The following is a 26,750-nucleotide window of genomic DNA, read 5'->3' on the forward strand; positions in this document are numbered from 1 at the left end:
AAAGTTCACAGAAAATATATGTAAAAAGTCAACAGTTAATATAATCTTGCACGTTACAAACAGAACAGTGTGAAAATGTCCTGCATTTCATATGGGTGAATTATTATGTTGACAAACTGAAGAGAGTGCAGAAAAGAGCCACAAAAATTATTTGAGGGCTGGAGAAAATGCCTTACTGTGAGAGATGCAAAGAACTCAATCTATTTAGCTCATCAAAGACCGCGTGGTAACTTTATTAAGGAGAGTAAGTACCTTCACATGGAGAAAGCAAAGGGTATCAAATCTAGCAGAGAAAGTCATAATAAGAACCAATTGCTGGACATTAAAGTCAGACAAATTCAGATTAGAAATAAAGCACAATTTTTTAACAGTGCGGGGTGATTAAGCATTAGAACGAAATACCAATTAAGTGATGGTTCTCCAGCATCCTCAAAAATTAAGCCTAAATACATTACTAGAAGATATACTTGAGTCAAATTCAAGTTATTGGGCCCCACACAGGGGTAACTGGGTGAGGATCTACAGCCTGTGATAGACAGGAAGTCAGACTAGGTCATCTAATTGTCCCTTCTGGCTTTAAATTCTAAGAATTCACAAATTAACTACAGCAATTATAAGGAGATGATATTGAGGTCATAATATCAACACAAAAACATGATTCTCATGTGTATGACAAAACACCATTCTTAAGTGTTAGGGAGCTAACAGAAATACAGATGGAAAACGATATTCAAGTTTTATCTAATTAAAATTATTATCTATTTAGACTAAGGTAATTAATGCGAGGAAAATACTACTTTCATCAAGCAACTGAGGGAGACTCTCAGAGGATTAACAAATAATACTCAGAACACAATTATCTTTCACTCTGCATAATGCTACTCAAAAATTCACAGTGCTATTCTTACAACCCGTTTTCTCGGAACTCAGGAGCAAGGCAGTAGCATTAAGAGAAAAATCAGCAGAACAGCTGCTCTTTATTTGACAGATGAGACTCATGGGGATAAGCTGCAATAAAAATGAAGTTCTTCTGTTCATGCTCTGATAAAAACTAACACAGCCCTCGTGAGTAAAATTGATGTTTCATTGCAGGTAATTGAATTAATGTTTCATGGTTTCTCCTGAAACACCCATCTCCCACTGACAATATTAACATGTACTCCACTTCACACATTAGATGTCTGAATACTGATACAACTTCCTAATAAGTATACTAGTATTACTCTAGGAAGCAATGGTTATTTGATGCACAAACAAGTTTAGTATTGTTGGCCATTCCTATCTGACAGAAATGTTTATCGGCCATGAAATTAGCAAACGCAAACTACCACAAAGTTAGGTTAAGCTTCCTCTCTCTCTTTTTGCAATGAAAACTGAAAGAACGAGGATGTTCAACTCTGCACATGCCGTTTTAAATAAAGGTCTACATATTTATTTTTAAATACTGTGGTTCTGATATGCAACCCTCCATTATTTTAAGAGCAGAATTTGTGGAAGTACAAATTCAGCACAAGTTTCTGTAGATGAAGCAGAGACTTCTTAGAAAAATAAATGAAAGCATGTAATTTTCCCTAACATAACAGACTCTCTGGCTTGTCCACCCCCAAATAATTAAACTAGCCCATTCCTGTTCATGTATGGCAATGGGGAGCTCCAGCACATGGTACAACCCCATTCTAAAGGTAATTCCTAATCACAAACAATTAATTAATTAACAATACAAGTAAAACAAAATTCTAAGTTTCATTCTTTATTATAATTAAACTTTAAACGTAATGGTCATAAAAATTCCCAGCCTTAGAGTCTAAAATCCTCTCAAAAAGAGGCTCAGCACAGGCAGCAGAAACAGAAGCTTCCCACATTAGCCCTTCTTTGTGCTCTAACCCTGATTTAAAAGGAATCACCTACACAGACCAAGTTCAGTCTCCATGCCCATTCAATCCTTCAACACCGTAGCCTCTCTGGTAAGTGTACACTTATTGCTGTTAATGCCAATTTCAGTAAAGTTTTGGTTCCCTCTTTAAAATATATTAACAACAATACAGGTCTAGCACATAAAATCAGGTTTCTGTTATATAGTTATGATGTCCTACTGAGGATATCAAAGTAGATGAATATGGCCCAGACTCCAAAGGGCACATTCTGGATTCTTAGCATGTCATCTGCCCAAATACCACATAGAGAAACAAAGGTTTGGAAAGATACCCACATAGAAAAAAATTAAGTTAGGGTTGTGAATGTTGCACCCATTAACTAGCATTAACAGAATGCTATAGTTTAAAAAAAAAAAGCCAGAAATTCAGGATATTAACAATTAAGGTTCCAGCATCATATTAAACTCACCAGCCTCCTACCTATGAATTAAAAACTATCAGCAGTTTCCATCTGAAACTAAAATCTGTCCTGTTGAGAACACGAATTCTAACAGATGATCTTGAATTGTCTCATATAAACCTGCACTGATTTTTTTCAACCTATATCAGATCCAGGAAGGCTTCACTCTGCTGTTTCTCAGGAAGGTGTCAAAAGAACTGAACAGAACTATATGATGCCTCAAAGAAGTTATAAACTTTGCAAAAACAACACTCAAAGCTTACAGCACTGAGCCCCACTTTCAGGCCTCACACCTGTTTCAAGAGTCCCTACAGTAGCAGATGAAGTTCAAGATGGCTCCTATCAAGAGATATATAGGACAGTTTACTCACAAAGAAGTCTTTCCCCCCCCCAAAAGTGGAGCGTGTATATGTGCATCAGAATCAGGCTAATAATGGAAACTGTCTAACCAGTTTAACTCTGAAGTCACTACTTTGGCTTCATAAAGTAATACTCTATAGAGTTTTAAAGAATTTTACTCTGGATTTACTTACTTGTCTGACATTCGTATTCCTTTGTATCTTCCTCTTTTTCTTCTTCTTTGGATTCATCCAATTCCTTACTATATTCTACAGGGGATTGGTTCACTTGTTCTTCAGTATGAGCATTCTGTTCATCCACAACTGCATAGCAGGAGGGAAAATAGTTAAAATTTCTTCAGAGAAAATACGCATATGTAAAGCTTCTGTAGAAAATTAACATCCTACTACTGTAGCACTAATTTAGGACATACAGATATTAAGAAAAGGCCTGTTCTGCCTAATCAGTTCAAGAGCAGTTAGCAATCCTCTGCCAGTGATAATGGAATAATTAAACTGAGAGGTGATTCACCACCATATTGATAATAATACTTTAAAAATGGAGCTCTGTGACGGTTTGTCAAAGCTTCCTGCTGATAATTTTCAGTACTTTTCTTTCTGAAGGAGTTACAAAAGTAAACAAAACATATTACATCAGAAATCCCATCTAGCCCAGTTAAATGCTATATAGTTGGATCAAATTTTCTAATATCACTGTATTTTCTGAGAATATATTTTGGGTCTAATTTTCAAAATTACATGCACACAACTGTGTGCTTAATTTGTGCACGCAATCAGGTATAGTGTCTGAGCACGCTTAAGGCTAGTTATATATAAGTGGCCACCTGCATTCACAAATACCACAGTAATTGTGAGACTCAGTGCAAAGCAGGTGCATAGCCAGGGCCGGCTCCAGGCACCAGCCCACCAAGCTGGTGCTTGGGGCGGCACCTGGAGGGGGGCGGCGCGGCGCTCCGGCCCGAAAGCGGGGCCACGACTGGGCTCGCCGCCCTCCCCCCAGTGCTGCCTCTGGCCGCCGGGGGGCCCCGCGCCCCGGCGGGGCTCGCCGCCCTCTCCTGCCGGGGGGGGCGGCGGGAGGCTTTTTTGCCTGGGGCGGCAAAAAAGCCAGAGCCGGCCCTGTGCATAGCTACAAGTACATTTTTGTAAACCTGACTAATTTTGAAAACAAAAGTTTCTCTTTTACTTTTGAATAAATGAAACTCTGAATTACATTTCTAAAATGTAGCCTACCTATGCTGTGAGGCACCTGAAGAGAACACTCGGACATTGTCACATCCTGTCCATTTTGTAGTAAACATTTGCTGATATACAACATATGAAGCTACACATTTAATCAGAAAAATAGGAACAGAAAATATATGTGCAACACAGATAAATTAACACTACTGTTGAAAGCAAAACTTTGCACTATGGAGCCTGATTTCCCAGCCGCTCCATGCAAGCTACTCCCTCTGATACCTATGGAAGCTGCACACCTGAAGAAGTGGGTCCCTGACTTCTGATGATCAACTATGCAATCTTATCGCTACTTTCACCCAATTTTGGCATTGAATTTCTTCATTTTTAAAGAAAAATATTCCTGTAAGCTAAATTACACTATAAGACTTTTCTATAAGAAAATAAATTCAGTAACTGGAAATTTAAAAAGTAGTTTTAGTGCAAGATTAAGAAAAAAAAAGGGAATGCCTATTTCTGCAAATTTAAAAAACAAAACCCAAAGCATATGTGCTTGTAATCTTCTCAGGAATTCAGACCAACATGACAAAAGGAGCAAAGAAAGTGGTACTTGGTAGGGATTTCATACATTGTTGAGTACATCTCCACTAGCTACTCTCTTTGGCAGCAAACAAATGTCATGTTAAGGACTCCATCTTGTCCCTCAGATAGCACAGGAATGAATATGGTATAAAGATACAGACAGACAGATATATATATATATGTATATAGGATAGGCAGTATTCTAACACATGGCATGTCTTGCCAGATAGCTTATAACAACCATCTACTGAATTTATGTAAGAATATGGGAATCAAGTATTAACAATGGAACTTTATGCTAGCAGAAACAGTGACACTCTATGGTTAACAAGCAAACCCTTGCTGATGTGCACCTTTTTCTGCTTGTTCAATGATTTGCCTCACTGCTTTCTTTAAACTGTTTGCCCGCAGCATTAACTGTTCTCTTGGTTTGAAGATTTTCTGAGTGGAAGACTTTGCAATGCTCTCTGTTAACTGTTCCTTGCTTTCAGACAAGGATTCTTCACTTGAAAACTCCTCAACTTCTTCCTCTACAATGGGGGGAGTGATCCGTGGTAGGATGGGAGTAGCCTGGGCTTCGGTGTGAAGAGCCTGGAGCAATAGGTCTAGCTTCTCATTTAATTCTGAACACTAACAAAGTTACACATACAAACAAAAAGAAAAAAAAATCACTTGAGTGTCAATTCAAAAGTTAACTACCAGATTGTCTAAAGTCTAATCTGGGGTAATGATTTGTCTGGTGCAGGATATTTTTTGTATTCTTCATTAAACACTACTTTAATAGTTTTCTATTTTGTTTAAGCATACAGTGAAGAAAAAAATATCAGAGACTGAAATACAAAGGCATCATGGTACAATAACATAGTCAACAGAGCAAGTATTTTTTTTCCTGCAATGTAATTTTTTTCTCTCAAACCAGACTCTTAATTTCCTTATCCACTCTAGATCACGCGTCTGTGATTTCAGCCTGGCCCACTATATGTACTATTGTCCCCTCTCCTCCAGCTGGGTTATTTTCTCTTCACAATCCCATTGTTTTATTGCAATTAACTGTATCCCTTTCAGAGAGAAGTCAATTCCTACAGCAGTATATTTCTGTGAATGTCTGTGGTTGTAGCTATGCATTGTACTCACTTTCCTAATATACGCCTAGGACAGCAGTTCTCAAATGGTGGGTCAGGACCCCATAGTGGGTCACAACCCCATTTTAATGGGGTCGCCAAGGCTGTCTTAGACTTGCTGGGGCCCAGGGCCAAAGCCCGAGCCCCACCGCCCAGGGCTAAAGCTGAAGCCCAAGGCTCATGTTACAGCCCCCTCTGCCTGAAGCTGAAGCCCTTGGGCTTTGGCCTCCCTGCCCAGGGCAGTGGGGCTTGGGTTTGGGCTTTGCCCCCCCCCCCATTGGGGCAGCGGGGCTCTGGTGGGCTCAGGCTTCAATCCCCCATCCTGGGGTCTTGTAGTAATGTTTGTTGTCAGAAGGGGGTCACGGTGCATTTAATTTGGAGAACCCCTGGGCTAGGATATATACTCTCTATTAACTGAAAAGTAATTTTCAATTGATAAGCTTTTCAATAACATCTAGTGTCCATTATTTAGCCTCACCAAAGGAAGGCTGAGGGGAGATATGATTGCTGTTTATAAATATATCAGAAGGATAAATACCAGGGAGAGAGAGGAATTATTTAAGTTAAGCGCCAATGTGGACACAAGAACAAATGGACATAAATTGGCCATCAATAAGTTTAGACTTGAAATTAGACAAAGGTTTCTAAACATCAGAGGAGTGAAGTTCTGGAACAGCATTTCAAGGGCAGCAGTGGGGGCAAAAAACCTAACTGGCTTCAAGACTGAGCTTGATAAGTTTATGGAGGGGATGGTATATTGGGACTGCCTACAATGGCATGTAGCTGATCTGCGACGGGTAGCAGCAAATATCTCTAATGGTTGGTGGTGGGACACTAGATGGGGAAATCTCTGAGTTAGCACAGAGAATTATTTCCCAGGTGTCTGGCTGGTGGGTCTTGCCCACATGCTCAGGGTCTAACTGATTGCTATATTTGAGGTCGGGAAGGAATTTTCTCCTGGGTCAGATTGGCAGAGAACATGCAGCATGGAGCATGTGTCACTTGCACGTTTAAAATAGTGCAAATGGTAGATTCTCTGTAACTTGGAGTCTTTAAATCATGATTTGAGGATTTCAGTAACTCTGCCAGAAGTTAGGGGTGTATTACATGGGAGGATGCGTGAGATTCTGTGGCCTGCAATGTGCAGGAGGTCAAACTAGATGATCATGTCGGTCCCTTCTGACCTTAAAGTCTATGAGTCTTGTTTTTATTTTGTGGAATGGGAAAGAAAAAAGGTCATCTTTAGTAAATTTAATAGATTGTTTTCTAATGTAAAGTTGGTCCCTTTAATGGAAAGAAAACAACTTATAGCCACTGACCTCATTGAGAATAGGGTCAGGTCTCCTGAACTATTTTTGAATTAGAATACCCAGTCCCCCTAAATTAATTTAATTTTCATTAAATTTTAAAAACCTAATAGTAGCTGGGAAAAAACATGTTAAGAAAAGTTCTTACTTTAATGGCCATGGTATCAGCTTCCTCTGCATTTTCCATTGTTTTTTCATAGGTCTTCCCTATTTTGGATACGAAGTCCTTTACGGTTTCACATAATATCCTTTGGATAAAGAAAGGGAGTCAAATAAAAAGAAATGAACTGGATGTATCTATTCATATTGATTATTGGATGTATTTTTTTAATTACTAACATAGTTTTGGTTTTCTTATTACAATTCCACCAAACTCAAAGAGAACTCCCATGCTTCTTTTGCATGAGAACATTAAGAAAAAGTTATAGCCAAAGTTTTAAAATCACACACTTCACATGTGGAAGTGGACGAACCAATAAAATTATAGCCATTACTCTACAGTGTATATATAACTGTAGACCATTCTGGTTGTAAAGGGGACACCATCAAATAATTTTGAAAAGTAGATTTTATATTTTTCTTTTTAAGTATCCAGTGCCTTTTGGTACACATTGGTTCCCTACCCCTTCCTTCCGTTTTCCCTTCTATTTCTAACTGAGATGACATTAACGTGGTCATTTTTATTTATTGCCTTGTTTGCATACCTTTTAGTATCAGTATCATCAACCATACCAACAGAGTTGATAACAACTTGTGCTCCCTCTACGGACTTAGGCCAATCTGCAAATCACTCCACGTGGGCAGACCCTTGCACTCATGCAGACTTCAGTAAGACTCCACATGGGTACACGGGTCTGTACCGGGGCAGCACCCACCTCTCGAGAGTGCCTCCTTCTGGTCTGGTGCGTCTGCAGTCTTTCAGTTCTGTTGACCCCTGTCAGTGGTTCTCAGGTGGTTTTCCAGTGACTCAGCCCTTCGGCTGAGTCACACACACTGTGTATGTGTATCAGAACAGACCCCTTCTGGGGTATAAAGTCCTCAGCATCCCTTGGCTGGTATCTCTCTAGCCCTCCCTGGTCTCAGTCTTTAAGTAATCCTGGCCCGGGTATGGGGCCATACTCCTAGAGCTTCCTTTCTGGAGACACTACCTTCCTGTGGCCCTCCCCAGGCTCAGTCCTTACTCAGTCCCAGCAGCCAGCCAGGAGCTCCTTTGTTGCTCCCCCAGTCCCTGCCCACATTGAGCTGTCTGTGGGTCCTGCTGCTCTTTCAGACAGACAGGAACACAGTCCTCTCTTCTCCAGCTCCAGCCAACAATTGACTGCTGCTCTCTTCTGCAGCTCCTTTTATATGGCCCTGTTGGGCCCTAATTGGCTGCTTCCCTGCAACCACTCTAGGCCGCTTGGAAGACTTCTTTTCTGCTCCTTCCTGGCCTGGGCCTAGTCCACCCCATCACAGGGTCCATTTACAGAGTTCTCAATGCAGGATCGAGACCTTTGAGACACATGCTATCCTGAGATATACCTGTCCAAATGACAGTGATGTGAGTGACCTTTCACTAGTGTAAATGAGAGCAAAATTTGGCCTTTGTTGCTTACTCTGAACATACAGAACAAATTTATGTGTTGGGCTTGCAAGAACACCTAATATTGTTAATTGTGTGTAGTTTCAATTCACAATGAATAAATGGTGGATCTTAAAAAGAGAGTCAACAATTAAAATCAAGAGTTCTGATCATCTGGCACAGATAAATATTAAAGGTGCAGTATGTAGACCGTCCTGATACAAACTGCATTGTACTAACCTGCTTTCTTAGATGGAAAAGAACTGTAATGACAGATGCATACAATCTTGGCTCTATTGTCAGTCAATTGGCCGCTGCCAAAATGAAAGGCCCCTTTTAATTTGAGGGAGTCAACAAGCAAGTGGACAAGGGGGATCCAGCGGATATAGTGTATTTAGATTTCAGAAAGCCTTTGACAAGGTCCCTGACCAAAAGCTCTTAAGCAAAGTAAGCAGTCATGTGATAAGAGGGAAGGTTCTCTCATGGATTGGTAACTGGTTAAAAGATAGGAAACAAAGGGTAGGAATAAATGGTCAGTTTTCAGAATGGGGAGAGGTAAATAGTGGTGTCCCGCATGGGTCTGTACTGGGTCCAGTCCTATTCAGAAATGATATGGAAAAAGGGGTAAACAGTGAGGTGGCAAAATTTGCAGATGATACAAAACTACTCCAGATAGTTAAGTCCCAAGCAGACTGTGAAGAGCTACAAAAGGATCTCTCAAAACTGGGTGACTGGGCAACAAAATGGCAGATGAAATTCAAAGTTGATAAATGCAAAGTAATGCACATTGGAAAACATAATCCCAACTATACATATAAAATGATGGTGTCTAAATTAGCTGATACCACTCAAGAAAGAGATCTTGGAGTCATTGTGGATAGTTCTCTGAAAACATCCACTCAATGTGCAGCGGCAGTCAAAAAAGCAAACAGAATGTTGGGAATCATTAAGAAAGGGATAGATAATAAGACAGAAAATATCATAGTGCCTCTATATAAATCCATGGTACGCCCACATCCTGAATACTGCATGCAGATGTGGTTGCCCCATCTCAAAAAAGATATATTGGAATTGGAAAAGGTTCAGAAAAGGGCAACAAAAATGATTAGGGGTATGGAACAGCTTCCATATGAGGAGAGATTAATAAGACTGGGACTTCTCATCTTAGAAAAGAGATGACTAAGGGGGGATATGATAGAGGTCTATAAAATCATGACTGGTTTGGAGAAAGTAAATAAGGAAGTGTTATTTACTCCTTCTCATAACACAAGAACTAGAGGACACCAAATGAAATTAATAGACAGCAGGTTTAAAACAAACAAAAGGAAGTATTTTTTTCACACAACATACAGTCAACCTGTGGAACTCAGCAAGGTAAAATGGAACACTATGATTTCATATGGGATTCATGATTTCTAGAGAGATGAGCCCTCATATATAGAGGTGTTCAAATTTGGGATCAAAATTCTGTGGCTTGAGCCCATATTTAATTATTCCATATAGCTGCAGACTCCTACTTCCACATTGGTTATGTGTGTGCGTCTAATAGACTGGATGTGAACAAAAAGAACCCCTTTAAGTAAACCAGATCTCTTATATGCAAAAGTAAAAATATGGCTTACATTTTAACTCAGTATACTAATGTCTTAATTAACTAAGTGATTTTTGCATTACATGATCTTTAAGATTTTTGTGTGATTGATATGTTTAAATTACATTAACACATACAATATAATTATACAATACAACATAATTATAAAAAGAAACCAGCTGTATTTTATAACATGTAAATCAGGATACTGTTAGGTCAAACTATCTGATCAAGAGTCAGAAGGAATTTGAGCTTACTGGAAAGGTTATAATATTCATATATGTAGATGGAACACTGGGATTTATCCCACACACTATATATCAAAATCATCAACTCACTTGGCAGATGATATGACAACTGAGTGTTGATCAGAATTGAGGATTTTTGTGAGATGAGCAGCAACTGAATCCTCATAAGCAGATATCTGAAAATGCAGCAAAAATGAGTCTTCATATTCCACCCGTGTTAGCATTTAACACAAAGCGGTAATTATCTTCCCAGATAAGTGGGATTACTTCCAACATATTAGATCTACACTTAGTGCAGAAAGGTCAGATGCCTCCCCTTAACTGCAATTTAATATTCAAAATCACAGTGACTGTGAGATGTTGAATTAAGAGTTCTATCTTTTCTGGGTAAAAAATGAGTAATAGTTATTTCTGTACTAAAAATCCAATTAAAGGTTTCTTTGAAGTTATCACCTTCCATAGCCAACCATATCATTCTATTTTTCCAGATGGTGGTCTGAACAGATTTCAGATCTGTAATAGTCAGAAACTTTTTTCCAGAAAAAAGTGAAAGATACCCTGCAACTAAATCAATGGGTTGGGAATAAATCATAGTTTTAGGGCCAGCTTCTGAAATCCTTATTAATACTGAATAGTACCTCATTCCACAAGTTGTCCCACTGAAGTCAATAGGGTGAGCAGTGGAGTATGGGCTACTAAACTGGTATAATACCATCAAAGCCTTAATGAATAAACCATTTGTGACAAGATTCTGCTTGGCCTTTATGTAGATGCATGCAGGGAAGAGCATAGAGACGTCCCCTGCCCCCTGCTTGCACAGTCTGTGTAAGGATCACACAGAACTGCACACCCTATGCTCAGGGAGGGTAGGGAGGCATCATGGACCCTGACCATGTCCATAGACCTCACCCTGCACCAGCAAGTAGGAGCAGCAAGCTACACCTTAACAGCATCTGATTTTTCTCTGTGCACCAGAGAGCTATTCTGCCTCCTGACACACTCTCTAGGGTGGTGCAGCTCCACGCTGTCCCTAATGGTGGGCAGTCCATATCAGGTATGGATCTAGCCCTTAGTTTAAAATCTAAGTTCTGCTTCAAAATGACTGTGTGTTCTTGAGATTTAAAGATTAGTGACTTGGGTTTCCATTCATTACATTGAATAAGTAGAAATATAATTTCTTCTTTTCCTTTATCCACCCACCTTAGCTCCAGAGCTCTGATATGAAAGCATCTTTAATTTTAAAGAGAAAATAAATAAAATGTAGCATGGGAGAACAAACCCTGATGTCTGAGCTCCCAATGTGGCTCAAATGAAATGGTTATGATGACAATGAGAATGTGTATCAATATCTACCATTTTAAATCAATGCTGTAATTTGGTACAATACATAATGTAAGATTAGTCTATTAGTCTCTACTGTTTCAAATACTTAAAATTCAGTTTAACCCAAACTAAACCATACAGAAAATATTAATATGCAGAGGGGTGGGGGGGTGGAGGTAGTTCAAGGTGCCCAAAAGAAAACAATCCTTTATAATTCAAGATAATTACAGTTAGCAAAACGGCCTATGGTACCTATTCTCTAAATACTAAGATTACAAGTATTCTACAACTAATTTCTTTAGCTTTAATTGGAACTACGTTTAACAATTTCGTAGGAAGATATAATGGAACATTCCATACATTTTCTTTTTCTTAACTGTAGAAGATGAAGATGTATTTGAAGGCACTGACCGTTCTACAAAATGGTAGAAGAATACATAATCTCTGCAGTGCATTACTGACATCTATCCACTGGGGACAGAGTTGTATGGTAAAGGACCATAGGCGCAGGAAATATGTGTGCTCCGCTCCTGAACCCCGGCTGCTGTCAGCCCTGCGCCCAGGGTCCCCTGGCTGCTGCCAGCCCTGCACCCAGGACTCTGCTCCCATCCCCAGCTATGGTCCCAGCCTTGGCCCCCTTACTCCTGTCTGTGTATTCCCCTCCCGGAGCCACGACCCTGCTCCTGGCCCCAGCTCTGGGGGGTGGGGAGACGAGGTAAAAAGTTTGAGGACCACTGGCTTTCAGCACCCCCACTGTAAAAAGTGTTCCAGCACCACTGCAAAGAACAGTAGAATTTCAGCTGTTGGGACCCCAGCCTCTCTGAATCTCAGTTATCTAATGAACTCCCAGCATTTAACAACTCCTGACTATCCAAATAGGTTTGGTAATGTTTAAATGGTTAAATTAATCAGGGACCTACTAATTAATTTCTGCTTCTCAAGTATTCTTAAGTTAAGATTGATAGCTACATGAAATCTTGCAGGAGGGTGATATTTTTCCATTTCCAGACATAACTACATTTTTATGCCACATGAATTTAATCACAACACTTCATCCCACCCCCAGATTGATGCTACAATGGGAGCGAGGTAGGCAGCTAGTTTGAAAGCTGTATTAGGATATTCCACCAGTCCAGCAATTATTTGGAGACTTCTGAATGGACAAAAAGGGGAGAGAAGAACATGAAGTCCTGTAAAACACTTTCATCGGGTCCAAAATGGCTTTATTCTTGTCAAGAAAGCAAATTCCTTCCCAAAAAACCTCTCATTTCATTTTCCCCCAAATTCAAGATATACTAGTAAATGTTTGCTTTTACAAGAAAATTCTTGCATTGTTGGTGTGAGTTCTTTCTGATCGCTCTGATGAGGACCACCCACTCACCTCACTCTTTTTTGGAAAAATAATATGAAATATTTTAACCAAGAAATGGAAACCTTATTATATTATATACTTATGACATGAACTAGATCTGACTTAAAGAGCAATTGAAGAGACTTATTTCTCTGTACCACTTCTCAGAACTGTTTTCGTTATCTTTTCAGTGTTGTCACTCAAACAGCTAAATGTATGCAAAATAAAGCCTCACCTGACATTCCTCAGATTCCTCTTCTGGAGTAACTGGAAGAATAGATGGCTTTGATGGTAATTTCAGTTCATATGACATTATACTCCATCTGAAGGAAATAGAAGCAGCAGCTTTTGAAGTTTTCCAAATTATCAGATTCTTCTAAGAACATCCACAAAACAAACACTTCCACTTGTCAACAGAAAGAAAATTCAGTGACCAATTACTAAATAATCACACACATAAGGGGCCTTTCCTGGAGTTTTCAGCCTCAAAAAGGATTTCACCCTGAGTACGACGAACAACAAAAACTCTTATTAGAAAGTTAGTGGGAGTTGTGAATTATCAGCATCTCTTGAGTCAAGCCACTGAGCTATGAGAATTCATTGTCATCTCACAACGATTCACTGTTTAATTGTTTAACATGTATTACCTACGATATCCAAATTACTTCCTGTATAAAAAGTCCCATCAACTTTCATTATGCATCAGCTACTTATAGCAGGTAGTGTGGTGCACTGGATACGACACTGGATTGGAAGTCAGGAGACCTGGCTAGTATTCCCAAATTCTGCTACTGACCTACTGTGTAACCTTGGGAAAGTCACCTCACACCTCCCTGTGCCTCAGCAGCCCCATCTGTAAAAGGGGACTAACAGTACTTACCTTCCTTTCTAAAACACTTTGAGATAAGAACATAAGAATGGCCATAGTGGGTCAGACCAATGGTCCACCTAAGCCTGTATTTTAGGGTAATTTTGTACAGTCTACAAACTTTGCAACCTCACTGTTTACCCCTTTTCCCAGACCATTTAGCAATATGTTGAGCAGCTCTGTTCCCAGTGCAAATCCTTCGGGGACCCTCCTATTTACCGCTCTCCATGTGAAAACTGACCATTTATTCTTTCCCTTTGTTTTCTATCTTTTAACCAGTTACTGATCCTTGAGAGGACCTTCCCTCTTATCCCATGACTCCTTACTTTGCTTAAGAGCCTTTGGTGAGGGACCTTGTCAAAGGCTCTCTGAAAGTCTGAGTTCACTATATCCACTGGATCACCTTTGTCCACATGCTTGTTGACTCCTCTCAAAGAATTCTAATAGACTGGTGAGGCATGATTTCTTTTTATAAAAGCCATAATGACTCTTCCCCAACATATCATGTTTATCTGTGTCTAATAATTCTGTGCTTTGCTGTGGTTTCAACCAATTTGCCTGGTACTGAAGTTAGGTTTACAGGCCTGTAACTGCAAGGATCACCTCTGAAGCCTTTTTAAAAAAAATCAGTGTCACATTAGCTATCCATCAGTCATTTGGCACAGAGGCTGATTTAAGAGATAGGTTACATACAATAGTTAGTAGTTCTGTAATTTCACATTTGAGTTCCTTCAGAACTCTTGGGTGAATACCATCTGGTCCTGGTAACTTCTTATTGTTTAGTTTATCAATTTGTTCCCAAACCTCCTCTACTGACACCTCAATCTAGAACAGTTCTGGGACAAAGTATCTTCATTAATTTCAACTTCTTTCTGGCATAGAACAGTATTGCATAGCACTGACAGTATGAAGCTGCTAAAACTAACATGCCTCAAAATATGCAAAAGAAAGCAAGTAATTGCCAAAAAATGACCTTGGAAACAGTCTATGGAATTTACAGGGAGAACTGACCCCAAGTTTTTTTTAATTAAAACAGAAAAAAGTGATTTATTAATAGTCTTCTAGGCATGTTTCTGAATGCTTACCTTAAAGTTATTACTAAGGATCAATAACAAGAACTTTTTATGTTGTAAAATGATCCAGTGATCAGATGAGGAATTCACGATAAAAAGGACTCCTGATTTTGTGTGAGAGACATAGGAATGGGGGTAGTGTGTAATTATTTTGTAATATGCACATACATACACACACGTGTACAAAACACATACACACACCAATAAACAATAGGGTATGATGTCTTCATTGGATTGTTAGCACAGCCAATTTGTTTTTTAAACTCAAAGATCTTCCTTTGCTACATAAATGAACACAGCTGCCATGCAGCTCTCATGCAAAACAAGGAACAGGGAGAATAGTTGCTTTTGGACCAAAAACTGAGAAAATGAACTCAACTGGTGATGGGGTTTGTTAACGTGCTATCTTTTAAGCTGTTTAAACAACAAAAACAACAACAAATTAAACCTCTGAGAAAGAGTTTTAGGCCATTAGAAACCCGGGCAGGTATTTCTGAAATTTGTCACAAATACACATACACACATACTTATATTTTTACCTGTCCAGCATTTTAGTGCTGGCTCGTTCTAACTTTTCCAAAATCTGAGGAAGTTGTGTGTCATCATCACATGACCCTCCCCAACCAAGGACACGGGCAAGATCATTTCCAGTACCAAGGGGAAGCACTCCCAGCTGACACTGAAATACAGCAAAAGAACAAATCTTTTTTTTGCAAATAAAAGAACTGGAAGCATGAACTAACACGGGGTGGGCAAACTTTTTGGCCCGAGGACCACATCTGGGTGGGGAAATTGCATGCAGGGCCATGAATGTATACCTGGGGAAGGGGGTTGGGGTACAATTTGCAGGAAGGGGCTCAGGGCAAGGAGTTGGGGCAGAGGAGGGGTGTGGGATGTATGAGGGGGCTCAGGGAAGGAGGTTGGGGTGCAGGGGGGGTGCACAGTGTGGGAGGAGGCTCAGGGCAGTGGTGCAGGGAGGGGTGCGTGCAGGAGGGGGCTCAGGGCAGGGGGTTGGGGTACAGGAGGAGTGCGAGGTACAACAGGGGGCTCAGGGCAGGGGGTTGAGGTGCAGGCAGGGGGCTCAGGGCAGGGAGTTGCGGTGCAGGGTTCATACTTACCTGGAGCAGCTCCGGGGTGGCAGTGGCGTGCACCAGGGCCTGCCTGCCCTGTCCCTGTCCCCGCGCTGCTCCGCTTGTATGTGGCCCCTGGGGGTAGGGGAGCAGAGGGCTCCATGCGCTGCCCTCGTGCTGCCCTCACCTGTGGGTACCTCCCCTGATGCTTCCATTGGCCACGGTTCCCACTTCCCAGAGCGGAGCAGGGCCCGCGGCGCCACTGGGGTGTTAATCCCGCGGGCCGGAACCAAAGCCCTGAGGGGCCGGATCCGGCCTGCGGGCCACAGTTTTCCCACCCCTGAACTAACACAAATGTTTACCCTTTCAAGAAGCAAATGTTAATTATATAGCTGATTACTAATTCAAACCTGTAGGTCAAATCCTATGGTCCTTATTCAGTTCAAATTTCCCAGGGACTTCAGTGAGAGTGTTGATTAAGTAGGGACTACAGGATTTGGCCCTCTACCTACCTACCTATCTATCTATCTGTGGGGAAAGGTAAAAAAAAAAAGTAAGTACATACACTTGCCTGTTTGTGCAAGCTGAGTTTATCAATTTCTGACAAAACCCAACCAACGCTTCCATCTCCACCACATACAAGAATCCGGAAATTGTCAAACTTCTGAAATAACCGCAAACTAAAGGGAAAATGCAACTAGTTAGAATGCATGCCCATTAATGGATATTCAATGAAAACGCTTGTGTTTACAGTACATAGGTGCCTGCTTTTGCTTTTATGATAATAGGGATGTAGATAAGTCCAACTACTACACCATATGTAACTTACACTTTTATCTGTTACAATATATTCTACCTACCCTATTTTCTGGGAAATAACATGCAGAATTTTAATGAAAAATTTCCCTTTAAGATCTCATGCACAGTTTTCAGTTTTTTTAAAAATATGAGGTTTGTCAGAATACCGAGCCAAACCACAGAGTCCATGCGCTGAGAATGCCAATCAAAGTCAGATGTTTGAGGCACCATGGCAGTCAATGGGAGTTTTGCACCAGTAAAGGTTAAGTTATGATTGCAGTGTGTGGTCCAGAATGTGGATGGGGTGGACAGTCCAGTCCCCTGACAACTTGTGACTTTTCTAAATCAAAGGAAAATTAATCACTATACATGACATGGTGATCATAGGAATACAAGGCAAACAGAGCGAATATATTTCATACTGGATCTTCAAACAATGTCTTGTTTCTACTCATAGACTTTACCTGCCTCCAGTTCCTTCAGTTCTCCAAATTCTGCCAAGATACACAATACAATATTCTCCTTAGGTGATAAAGAAAAGGAGGACAAAGGAGACAGAGAACAAACGGAGAGGTGAGACTAAGAGGAAAGGAGGAGACATGAAGAAATAGAGATCAAAGAGGAGAGAGCAAGAATGGGAAAACTAAGAGAAAATAAGGGCAGAAATACTAAAAAAAATACTGATTCTTTACATGATAAAAATAGGGCTGTGTATTTTTATGCATATTATTTTCCAGAACATGTATCATCTTAGCATTATTTCTAAAAGAAGCACATAATGTGAATGTCAGATTTTTGAAGTGTTTATGACATTTCTAATGAAAATACTGAATCTTGTATAATAGGCAGATGTATATTCAAAACAAGACACAATATTACTTATCTCAAACAGTGTTTGGAATCACAAAGCTGATGCCAAAATGATATTTGCCACCCCAGGAACAGAAATAATCCTCTAGAAGTACACTGTACAGAGAATAAGATTTTGCCTTTTAAATAGCTGAAAACAGGAACTTATCAGCATCACCTGATAGACGAGGTGCCACAGACCCCAGTTTGGGAACCACTGCCATAGTGAATCACCTCCCAACTCTAGTACTGTGTCAAGTATTTAAACCAAGGTGCTTTTGAGATACAACTTTACAAAAACTCCAGACTTTTAAAAAACTTAAGATACATTTTTCAAACTTTCATATCTCAAAAATGGCTTGTCCAATTCAATTGAAGTTTCCTCTCTTTTTCCTCTGGCAAGAGACTGCATGTGAAATATTAGGTGGAAAGGATGTTTTCTAAGTTAAGTCTGATCTAAATTAGGGTTATGCTGGAAAGTGAGTTACAGATATAGATTTAAATATACATATAGATACATGCATTTTTTATTTGGGGGCATTTTTAATTTTTTATCATACAAACATAGTTCTGCGCATAAGTGCTGGAACTAGGGGTGGGAGGTGCGGTAGCACCCCCTGTCTTGAAGTGGTTTCTATTATATACTGGGTTTACAGTTTCGTTCAATGGTTCTCAGCACTCCCATTACACAAACTGTTGCAGCATCCCTGGTTCTGCATCTTTAAAAATGTAAAATCAATATATTCACTTGCTGTTACCTGACATGAATAGGACATTTAATCACAAAGCAATATTTGAGTGGAATGCATTTAGGTCACAAACATTTGTATATAAATTTAGTATTTTATGAAAGCATTGAAGTAGCTTGAAGTATGGCAATCACTGTGCAAGTTTCCCTCCTATATCTCTACCAATTTACTTAAACCTCGACTTGTGTTACCTCTGCTATTTCAGTCCTGGCTTTGTCTCAAACAAAGACATGACAAATTTTGTGTAAAGCTCACAGAATAACTCATTTGCATTTGTGACCTAAACTGTAACCTGAATTTAGACCTCCAGTGGTGAAAAGCTAATGTACTTAACCAACCACATGATTTCCTGTAGTATTTTCAAAGTGCCATTTGTGTCCAAAATTCTAAGGGCAAGTCTACACTACAGCGCTACATCGGGGCAGCTGCACTGATGCAGCAATGCTGCTGTAGCACGTCTGGTGAAGATGCGATATGCGAATGGGAGAGTGTTCTCCTGTCAGCATAATTACTCCACTACAGCGAGAAGCGGAAACTATGTCGCGAGAGAGCATCTCCTGCTGACATAGAGCTGGAGTGAACAGCGCGAAACTTGTGTTGCTCATAGGGGAGCTTTTTCACACTCCGGAGTGACGTAAGTTAGAGCAACTTAACTGGTAGTGTAGACCTGCCCTAAAGCTTTGTTAGAATATTTTTCTAAAGCTATTTTAAGACATTATAGAAATATTTACACATACATATTTCTGTATATAGATATTCACAATGAGCTGCCAATCATAGCTGAGCTGTATGTTGAAAATACACACACAAAAAAGAACAAATTTCTTTCAGCTGTGTATAATGCCCTGATTCAGGAAAGCACTTAAGCATGTGCTTAATTGCCTTCCTAAATCAGGGCCTTAGTAGGTATGTCTACACAACCTGTGGCAGATCAGCCCCCTCCCTGGGCTTCAGAGCCCAAGCTCCAGCCCCAGCCCCAGCGCTGTCTACACAGATATTTTTAGAGCACTAGCACGAGCTCCACAAGCCCCAGTCTGTCACTGCTGCAGGCTGTATAGACGTAACCGTAGAGACCACAGCCTGGAGCTAGCCAAAAGTCCATGAAAAATATGAATGCATTTTTAATTTCAAGTGAATCTTTTTTTAAAATAAATAAAATCCTACACACCCTCAGAACTGATAATGAAATTATAGGTGACTGGTGTTTTAAATTTTACTTTTATCCATTACAGATGCCAATAGGAAAGCAAATATCAGAGATTTGTAAAAAAAAATACTATAATTAGAGGACAACTGAGTCACTTTTGTACTCAATTCCCTTTGAAAAGGCTTGCTCAAGATTGAAAAGTTCATTACCCTAAATGAGGTCCTCCATTCATTAAATCAAACACCTGAGCTGGATTTAGCGACTGTTTGAATCGACGAAGAAACTTTACTCCCTGATTGTCTCCACTCTTTGAGTTAACAAAAACTAAAAGAGGACTGGCACAGGATGGCGGGCATGTGGCTTTCCAAAATCCTGTGAACAAAGTTAGAAAGAATGAAATAAATAAGATCTTTATATATGAACACATTCAAGAGAAATCACGAGAAAGAAGAGGAAAATGGATGAAAGGACAAAAGGGATGCAATCATACGATGCATGATGCAAAAACTGAACTGAGTATTAGCCTCAAGGAGAATAGCAATGTTATATTAAAACTACTTCAAATTTACTACTCTGCTTTTTGTCTCCCGGATTTTTATCTGAACTTTTGTCTACATTTAGCAAAACACAAAAGAAAATAGCTTTATTTTCCACAGCAAAAAGGTGGGTTGATGGAATGTTTCAATTTTTTCCAGCACACATCACCATAACATCAAATACATTTTCCAGATATAAACCATATTTTTTTCTGACTTGTTGTTTTTAAAAGCTTCTATCAAGTTGCACCACACTGCAGTAGTGTCGAATTGAGCCCTCCAATCTACAAAAGTTCCCATTCCCACCAAATTTAAGAACCCCCATACATTTCCATTAAATGTTATGTTGTTAAATTACTCCCAACTGAGACTTTGCATGAAAACTTTTATTTCAGACTGAATTTATACAGCTGAGTTATAATGGAAGGACAGAATAACACACTCTTACGGTCTGATCCAAAGCTTACTGAAGTCTTTGCAAGACTTTCAATTGTCTTCAATGGGCTTTGGGTCAGGACTTTAGTAAACAGTGCTAATGGACAGTGTTGTCATGAAAATCACATTCATTGAGGGCCCAATGGGAGTTACGGATGCTCAGCACCACTTTGAATCAGGCCATATGTGACCAGGTTTCGACTCTTATTTCAGGCAAGAATAAAGTAATTATCTCTTTTTAATTGTCTAAAAACAAATCTGAAAGCTAAAAATCTTATCAGTTCTGATGAATTAGAAAAAATTGACTTTGAAAGTGTAAGAAGTTTAATATAATTCCACTTTCTATTAATGCATAATTTAAAACAATATTATTTTTGATTGGTAAGCAATCTAATTGCACTAATAATGAAAGCAATCTTCTTAGCATGAATAATAAATAGCAGCAATTTCACTGCTTCAGCCAAAGACATTAGACAGTAAGTTCACACAGTCAGTGAACATCTCCAGTATTCACAGTCATTTATATCAATCCCATACATAAAAAAAGTGCCTAACTTAGAGGTAAGGTAGTTGGGTTGCATATGCCACCAACACAAACTATAAAAAAAATGAAATAAAACAGTTTAGTTTCTCAGCACTCCACTCAACAATTCATCTTCCCAACCTCAACTTCACCTTCTTTCCTGCACCTACAGTCAAGCTCATCTCCATCCTGAACAACCAATGAGCACATTTCAATTTTCACTATCTTTAATGGTGATCTGTTCATGTTTCAATGACTAACATAGTGTTTCTGATTAAAATAAAATTTTGATAGAAAATGGAAATGATATTTTTTTATCCTCAAAAACACCAGAAGAGAGTGCATCTGAGGAGTTCAGTAAGCTAATTTTTGCGTAACACAAAACAGTGATTTGGAGTTAAAGAAATCATTCTTTGTGTTTTTCGAAAGTGGCCCATGTCAGAATGCATGTGTGTGAAGTTTTCAAGGACTCTGGTTGTTTAGCTGGCAGATCCCAGAGAAACATGAGAACAGAAAAATTTTAAAGGGGAGCATTTAAAAATATTTCCTCTGCAAGCTATTATGTACTTTTCTAAAATATAATTACATGGAAAATTCAATTACTATCTGAAGAGTTATTGTGCTAAATTTGGAGACTAAATTTATCTGTGAAAAAGAGGGATTTTAGTCCTGCTTCAGGTAGAAATCTCAGTGAAACCATAACTATAGAATACCTACTAATGGCCCTGTTATACTACGTACCATCAGAATCTATGCTGTTGAGTGCTGTTGGAGGTATGATGGATACCTTACATTGTCCAAGCGGACATTTTCGAGGATACAGATCTTTACAGGCAGTGTGAACCTGAGGAAAAATAAGTTAAATAAATAATTGTTTCCCAACATTTAATCTGATTTTATGGTAAAATTGCAATAGATACAGTAGCTAGATATTATTCAGAGATGGGGTAATATATAACAGACTATATTGCAGTATATTCAAACATATACAAACGTTAAACCATAGATCGTTTAGTTATCTATTTCTAAACAAAATATTCTGAATGCACTGCGATACTTAAAAATTCTGCAGATTTCCCACCAAAAGCACCAAATTACAGGACACTAACAAGAAATAAAGGCATCAAGGGAAGAAATGCAATTATATATTGATGAGAAGACAGTGACAGAATGATGGAGAATTTAAATCTATACCACATGAAGAATAGTACAGAAGATAGGAACAAGGGTAAAAATGTCTCAGCAGTTATATATTTCAGAATAGATTAGGACAATTAGATTTATATTTATTAGAAGAGACTAGGAAGCGAAAATGAAAGACATACATATAATTATAAGGGGCACAGAGTATGCCACCAATTATTCAAGCAGATGAGCTGCTCAAATCACAAGGGGCCTCTAGTACAGGATGAAGTACGAAGGGCCTGATCCAAAGCCCATTGAGGTAAAAGCAAAAGTCTCCCCTTGATTTCACTGAGCTTTGGACCATGGCCTCAGGGAGTTAGGAGAAATGCAAAGGATAAATGATACATAGCAAGGACTATTAAAGAAAAACCTGTATTTGTGGACCTATTAAAAACAACAGACAAGTGGGACAGACATTCTAGATTACGAATGTTACTGATCTGTCCAACTCACTCTCTATGAGCTGCCTGGTCCCCTTCCCTTCCAAAAGGTTAAGTAATGAAAAATAAGAATAATGGGTAAATAATCATCCTGGCAGAATCCAAGACATTTTTACAAGTCATATGGTACCTACCATAGCTTTACACCAAAGGCACTTCCAATCTTGGAGGCGTAAAACGCTGCCACAGGTCTTGTCGCAGACAGCACATTTGGCACTGACAGGCAAATTACCCTCCAACCATTGGTGAGGCATAGCTATCTGTGAGGAAGTTGTTATAAAGTTAAATGCCATGGCACGGAAACTTGCCATTAAAACTACAAAAAGCTCAGTAATTCAGTGTCCTCCTGAAACTTTCCTCTGATTTACTCTTTGCACCAATATCTAGATATGTAAATTTCTGTATGCGTGCATATTTTTGGCAATTCTAGCACTAATCTTCTAGATAAGAGTTTCATGCCAGTGGCTGTAAAATTAACTCATCTACTTTGACACAACTCAGACAAAAAGTTTTGTTACATTTTCTACTTTTAATTTTAACTCTTACATGTACCAATAGAACTACTATCTGTATGTCAATGAATTCCAAACAGATCTTCTGGGGAACTGGTGTCACTTACAAGTAGACAAAGCAGGCCGAGAAAACAGCATATCAACAAGACTAACACAAATACACCTTCTTCGCTCAAGTGGGAGAGAAAGGGGCTTCTCACAGCAATTCTCAAAGCTCAGAGGATTCATCCATACTTCCTCCAGAATTCTGTAATATGGAATTCTTCCCTCTAGAGCCCATTGATGGTAAATGTGTCTCCTGAAGAGCCCCTGAATTTTAATATAGTATCTATAGCAATACAGCCAACTACCATTCACTTTAATGGGTCATATGACAACATTTCTATACTGGCCAATTAAAAAATAAAATAAAATACCCACCAAACAATTAACTGTTGTGAAGTATTGAAAGCCTGAATAATACTTACACCATCTTCATCCTCAATGATATCTTTCCCAATGGAGGCTAACGTAGTCCACTTGCAATTATTTGTTGCCCTGACTGCACACCTTTTATGTGCTTTAAATTTACACACTAGAAGAAAGACACAAATGTACTTTATATTAGCTACTCCCTGATTGCAGTCTCTGTAAAGCATTACATCAACAGTTACATTTTCAGAAATTCAGTCAAATGCAAATCCCTCTATAAAACAGAGGAGTACATGTTCACTTACTGTTTCAGACAAAACACAAACCAATTAAAATAAAGAAAATTCAGAGTTCAAACTCACTCTACCTTTTACTTGCTGAACTGTATCTAGGGATTACATACTGCTGTTTGCTGGCTGCAAGATTACTCACTATTCTGTAAACCCTGAAATTCTTTAAGATATACAGACATTAAAGCATGGAATGGCAGTCTTGTCTCTTCTTGCTCTTGTCAATTATTCATATGTAAACTTTAGTTATTTTAATGACTTTTTAAAAAATGCAATTCTTTTATACTGTAGCTTTTAAAAATATCTTCCATTGACATGATAAAAGAGACAGCACAAATCTCTTGCTCGATATATTTTGAATGCAACCCTCATTACAGTTATCCATGGCTTTGTCACCTTGAAACTGAATTACTGCAATTGGAATACTCTACATGGGGTTATATTTGGAGACCATTTGGAAACTTTAGCAGATGCAGGATGCAATAGTCAGTTTGCTTAGTTATTCATGGAAGGAGCCTATTATAGCTGTCCTCTGAGATTCACATGGGCTCCCAATTAATTTCCAAGTGCAATTCAATGTACTTATTTTGACCTATAAAAATGTAATTGTTTGGGTCTTGGCTACCTGAGAAATTGTATCTCTCTTTGTGTGACATAGCAGTAGCTGAAATCACCTGAGGCATTTGAGCAGCTAGAGCTCTGGTTTAAATGTGAAGGAAATGCTTGCCGGGCATTTCCAGAGAAGGAATTTTATACTGGAGCAAACTTTTCTCTTTGTCCAACGCAGCCCTTTGCGGCACAATAGAAGGCCTGTTTCCAGTTTCCGTAGACTTCTGAGAAGGAGGAGGATTAGGAAGGTATGTGTCTATTCAGTAGACTGGGAGTTATTGTTGAGTCTCATAGGTTACCTGGGTAAGGACAAACCTAATTTTTAATAGATTTATTTTAAAAATCCATAGCTGTTTTAATGTATTATACATATGCCTCATGCATGTGGTTTGATATTTTAAAAGTCTGAATAATTTTTATTTTGTTTGATATAATTCGCATACCATATAATGAAATCATATTGTACCAAACAGACTGATGGATTACAGTTGAGTCTTTACGTTAGTGGAAGTGTATGAGATCATTCCATTTATAGAACTTTATATTTGCAATAACCATAAAAGCTTTATAAGAGCACGGGCAGTAGCAGTAGTTTCTTTGCAAACAAATATAACTATCAAATGCTTTGGCACAACATTTGTCCAAGATTCAAAGTGCTAAGATCTGGCACAAAAGGTCCCTCTGGAGTCTGGCTCACACATTTATTTATATTTTTAATACCGTTGTTCCATTGCCAGATTTTAAAAAAAATGAACAAGGCCTTTGCTCCTGCCTTGGCAGGGACTGGGAGAACATATGGTCCACCCACAGAAGAACAGAAGGAGCATCCCAGTTGCTCTCTAGCAATCCCCATGGCTATTTCAAAAGCAACATTCATGGGCTACAGCAGTATCTATGTCTATCCCTCCACAGCCAGAGGAATAGGGCCAGATTCTCAAAAACGCTCAGCACCCACATTGGTGCCAGATTTCCAAAAGTGCTCAGCTCCCCTTAAGGCACAGAAATAAGGGATGGATTTTCAAAGTGCTCGGCACTCTGCACTTTCCACTGGAACAGCCTGGGACACACTTTCCAAAGAACTGAGTACCTCCTGTGCTCAGCTCACTTGAAAATCCACCACTTAATCTGGTATCTGAATGGGAGCTAAGCACTTCTGAAAATATAGCCTTGACAGTGAGTGCTGAATGCTTTTGAAAATCTGGTCCATGAATATGGGGTCATGAGAACAAGAGCAGCACTAGACACAGTGATTCACACTTTTGTCACCTGCAGGCTGGTCTACTGCAGGCATCCTTGTGGCACCTTAGAAACTAACAAATTTATTTGGGCATAAGCTTTTGTGGGCTAGAACCCACTTCATCAGATGCATGGAGTGGAAAACACAGTGGCAGGTATATATACACCAGGGGTCTGCAACCTTTCAGAAGTGGTGTGCCGAGTCTTCATTTATTCACTTTAATTTAAGGTTTCGCGTGCCGGTAATACATTTTAACGTTTTTCAGAAGGTCTCTCTATAAGTCTATATATTATATAACCAAACTACTGTTGTATGTAAAGTAAACATGGTTTTCAAAATGTTTAAGGAGCTTCATTTAAAATACTGATTTTAAGACACCAACCTGCTCAGCCCGCTGCCAGCCTGGGGTTCCGTTCACCTAGGCCAGCAGCGGGCTGAGCGGGGCCTGCAGCCGGAACCCCGGCTGGCAAGGGTCCGGCAGCCAGAACCCCAGGTTGGCAGCGGGCTGAGCGGGGCCGGCGGCTGGGACCCCAGCTGGCAAGGGGCCAGCAGCCAGAACCCTGGGGCGGCAGCCAGAACCCCAGACCAGCAGCGGGCTGAGCGGGGCCAGGGGCCGGGACCCCAGACCGGCGGCGAGCTGAGCGGGGCTGGCACCCCAGACCGGCAGCGGGCCGAGCAGCTCAGCCCGCTGCTGGTCTGGGGTTCCGTCCACTGGCTCCTGCCAGCCAGGTTTCGGCCGCCAGCCCTGCTCAGCCCGCTACCGGTCTGGGGTTCTGGCTGCTGGCCCCTTGCCAGCTGGGGTCCCAGTCGCTGGCCCCGCTCAGCCCGCTGCCAACCTGGTGCTCAGGGTGGGGGGTGGGGATGTGGGGGGAGTGCAGGAGTCAGGGCAGAGGGTGTGGGGGGGCTGGATATGTGGGGGGAGTGCAGGAGTCAGGGCAGAGGGTGTGGGGGGGCTGGGTATGTGTGGGGAGTGCAGGAGTCAGGGCAGGGTGTGCGGAGGGTGCAGGAGTCAGGGCAGAGGGCTGGGGGCATGTGAGGGGGTGCAGGAGTCAGGGCATGGGGTGT

The 26,750-nt window shown here is 40.0% G+C and overlaps 1 protein-coding gene across 1 annotated transcript in view; it reads right to left on the bottom strand.

Annotated features, from left to right (window-relative positions):
* The window catches only part of LOC112103174 (diacylglycerol kinase eta), a 266,921-nt gene that overhangs the window by 54,016 nt on the left and 186,155 nt on the right, over positions 1–26,750 (bottom strand). The window contains exons 7-17 of the mRNA XM_026650398.2: positions 23,606–23,712; positions 22,761–22,886; positions 21,743–21,845; positions 19,717–19,879; positions 16,530–16,644; positions 15,434–15,573; positions 13,189–13,276; positions 10,370–10,455; positions 7,028–7,127; positions 4,805–5,081; positions 2,868–2,996 (exon numbers count right to left, since the gene is read on the bottom strand). Coding sequence (XP_026506183.1) covers positions 2,868–2,996; positions 4,805–5,081; positions 7,028–7,127; positions 10,370–10,455; positions 13,189–13,276; positions 15,434–15,573; positions 16,530–16,644; positions 19,717–19,879; positions 21,743–21,845; positions 22,761–22,886; positions 23,606–23,712 — 1,434 coding nt within the window. The remainder of the gene's footprint in view (positions 1–2,867; positions 2,997–4,804; positions 5,082–7,027; positions 7,128–10,369; positions 10,456–13,188; positions 13,277–15,433; positions 15,574–16,529; positions 16,645–19,716; positions 19,880–21,742; positions 21,846–22,760; positions 22,887–23,605; positions 23,713–26,750) is intronic.

Source organism: Terrapene carolina, unplaced genomic scaffold, assembly GCF_002925995.2.
Source record: "Terrapene carolina triunguis isolate 2854851 unplaced genomic scaffold, T_m_triunguis-2.0 Scaffold17, whole genome shotgun sequence".
NCBI classification, from domain to species: domain Eukaryota; kingdom Metazoa; phylum Chordata; order Testudines; family Emydidae; genus Terrapene; species Terrapene triunguis.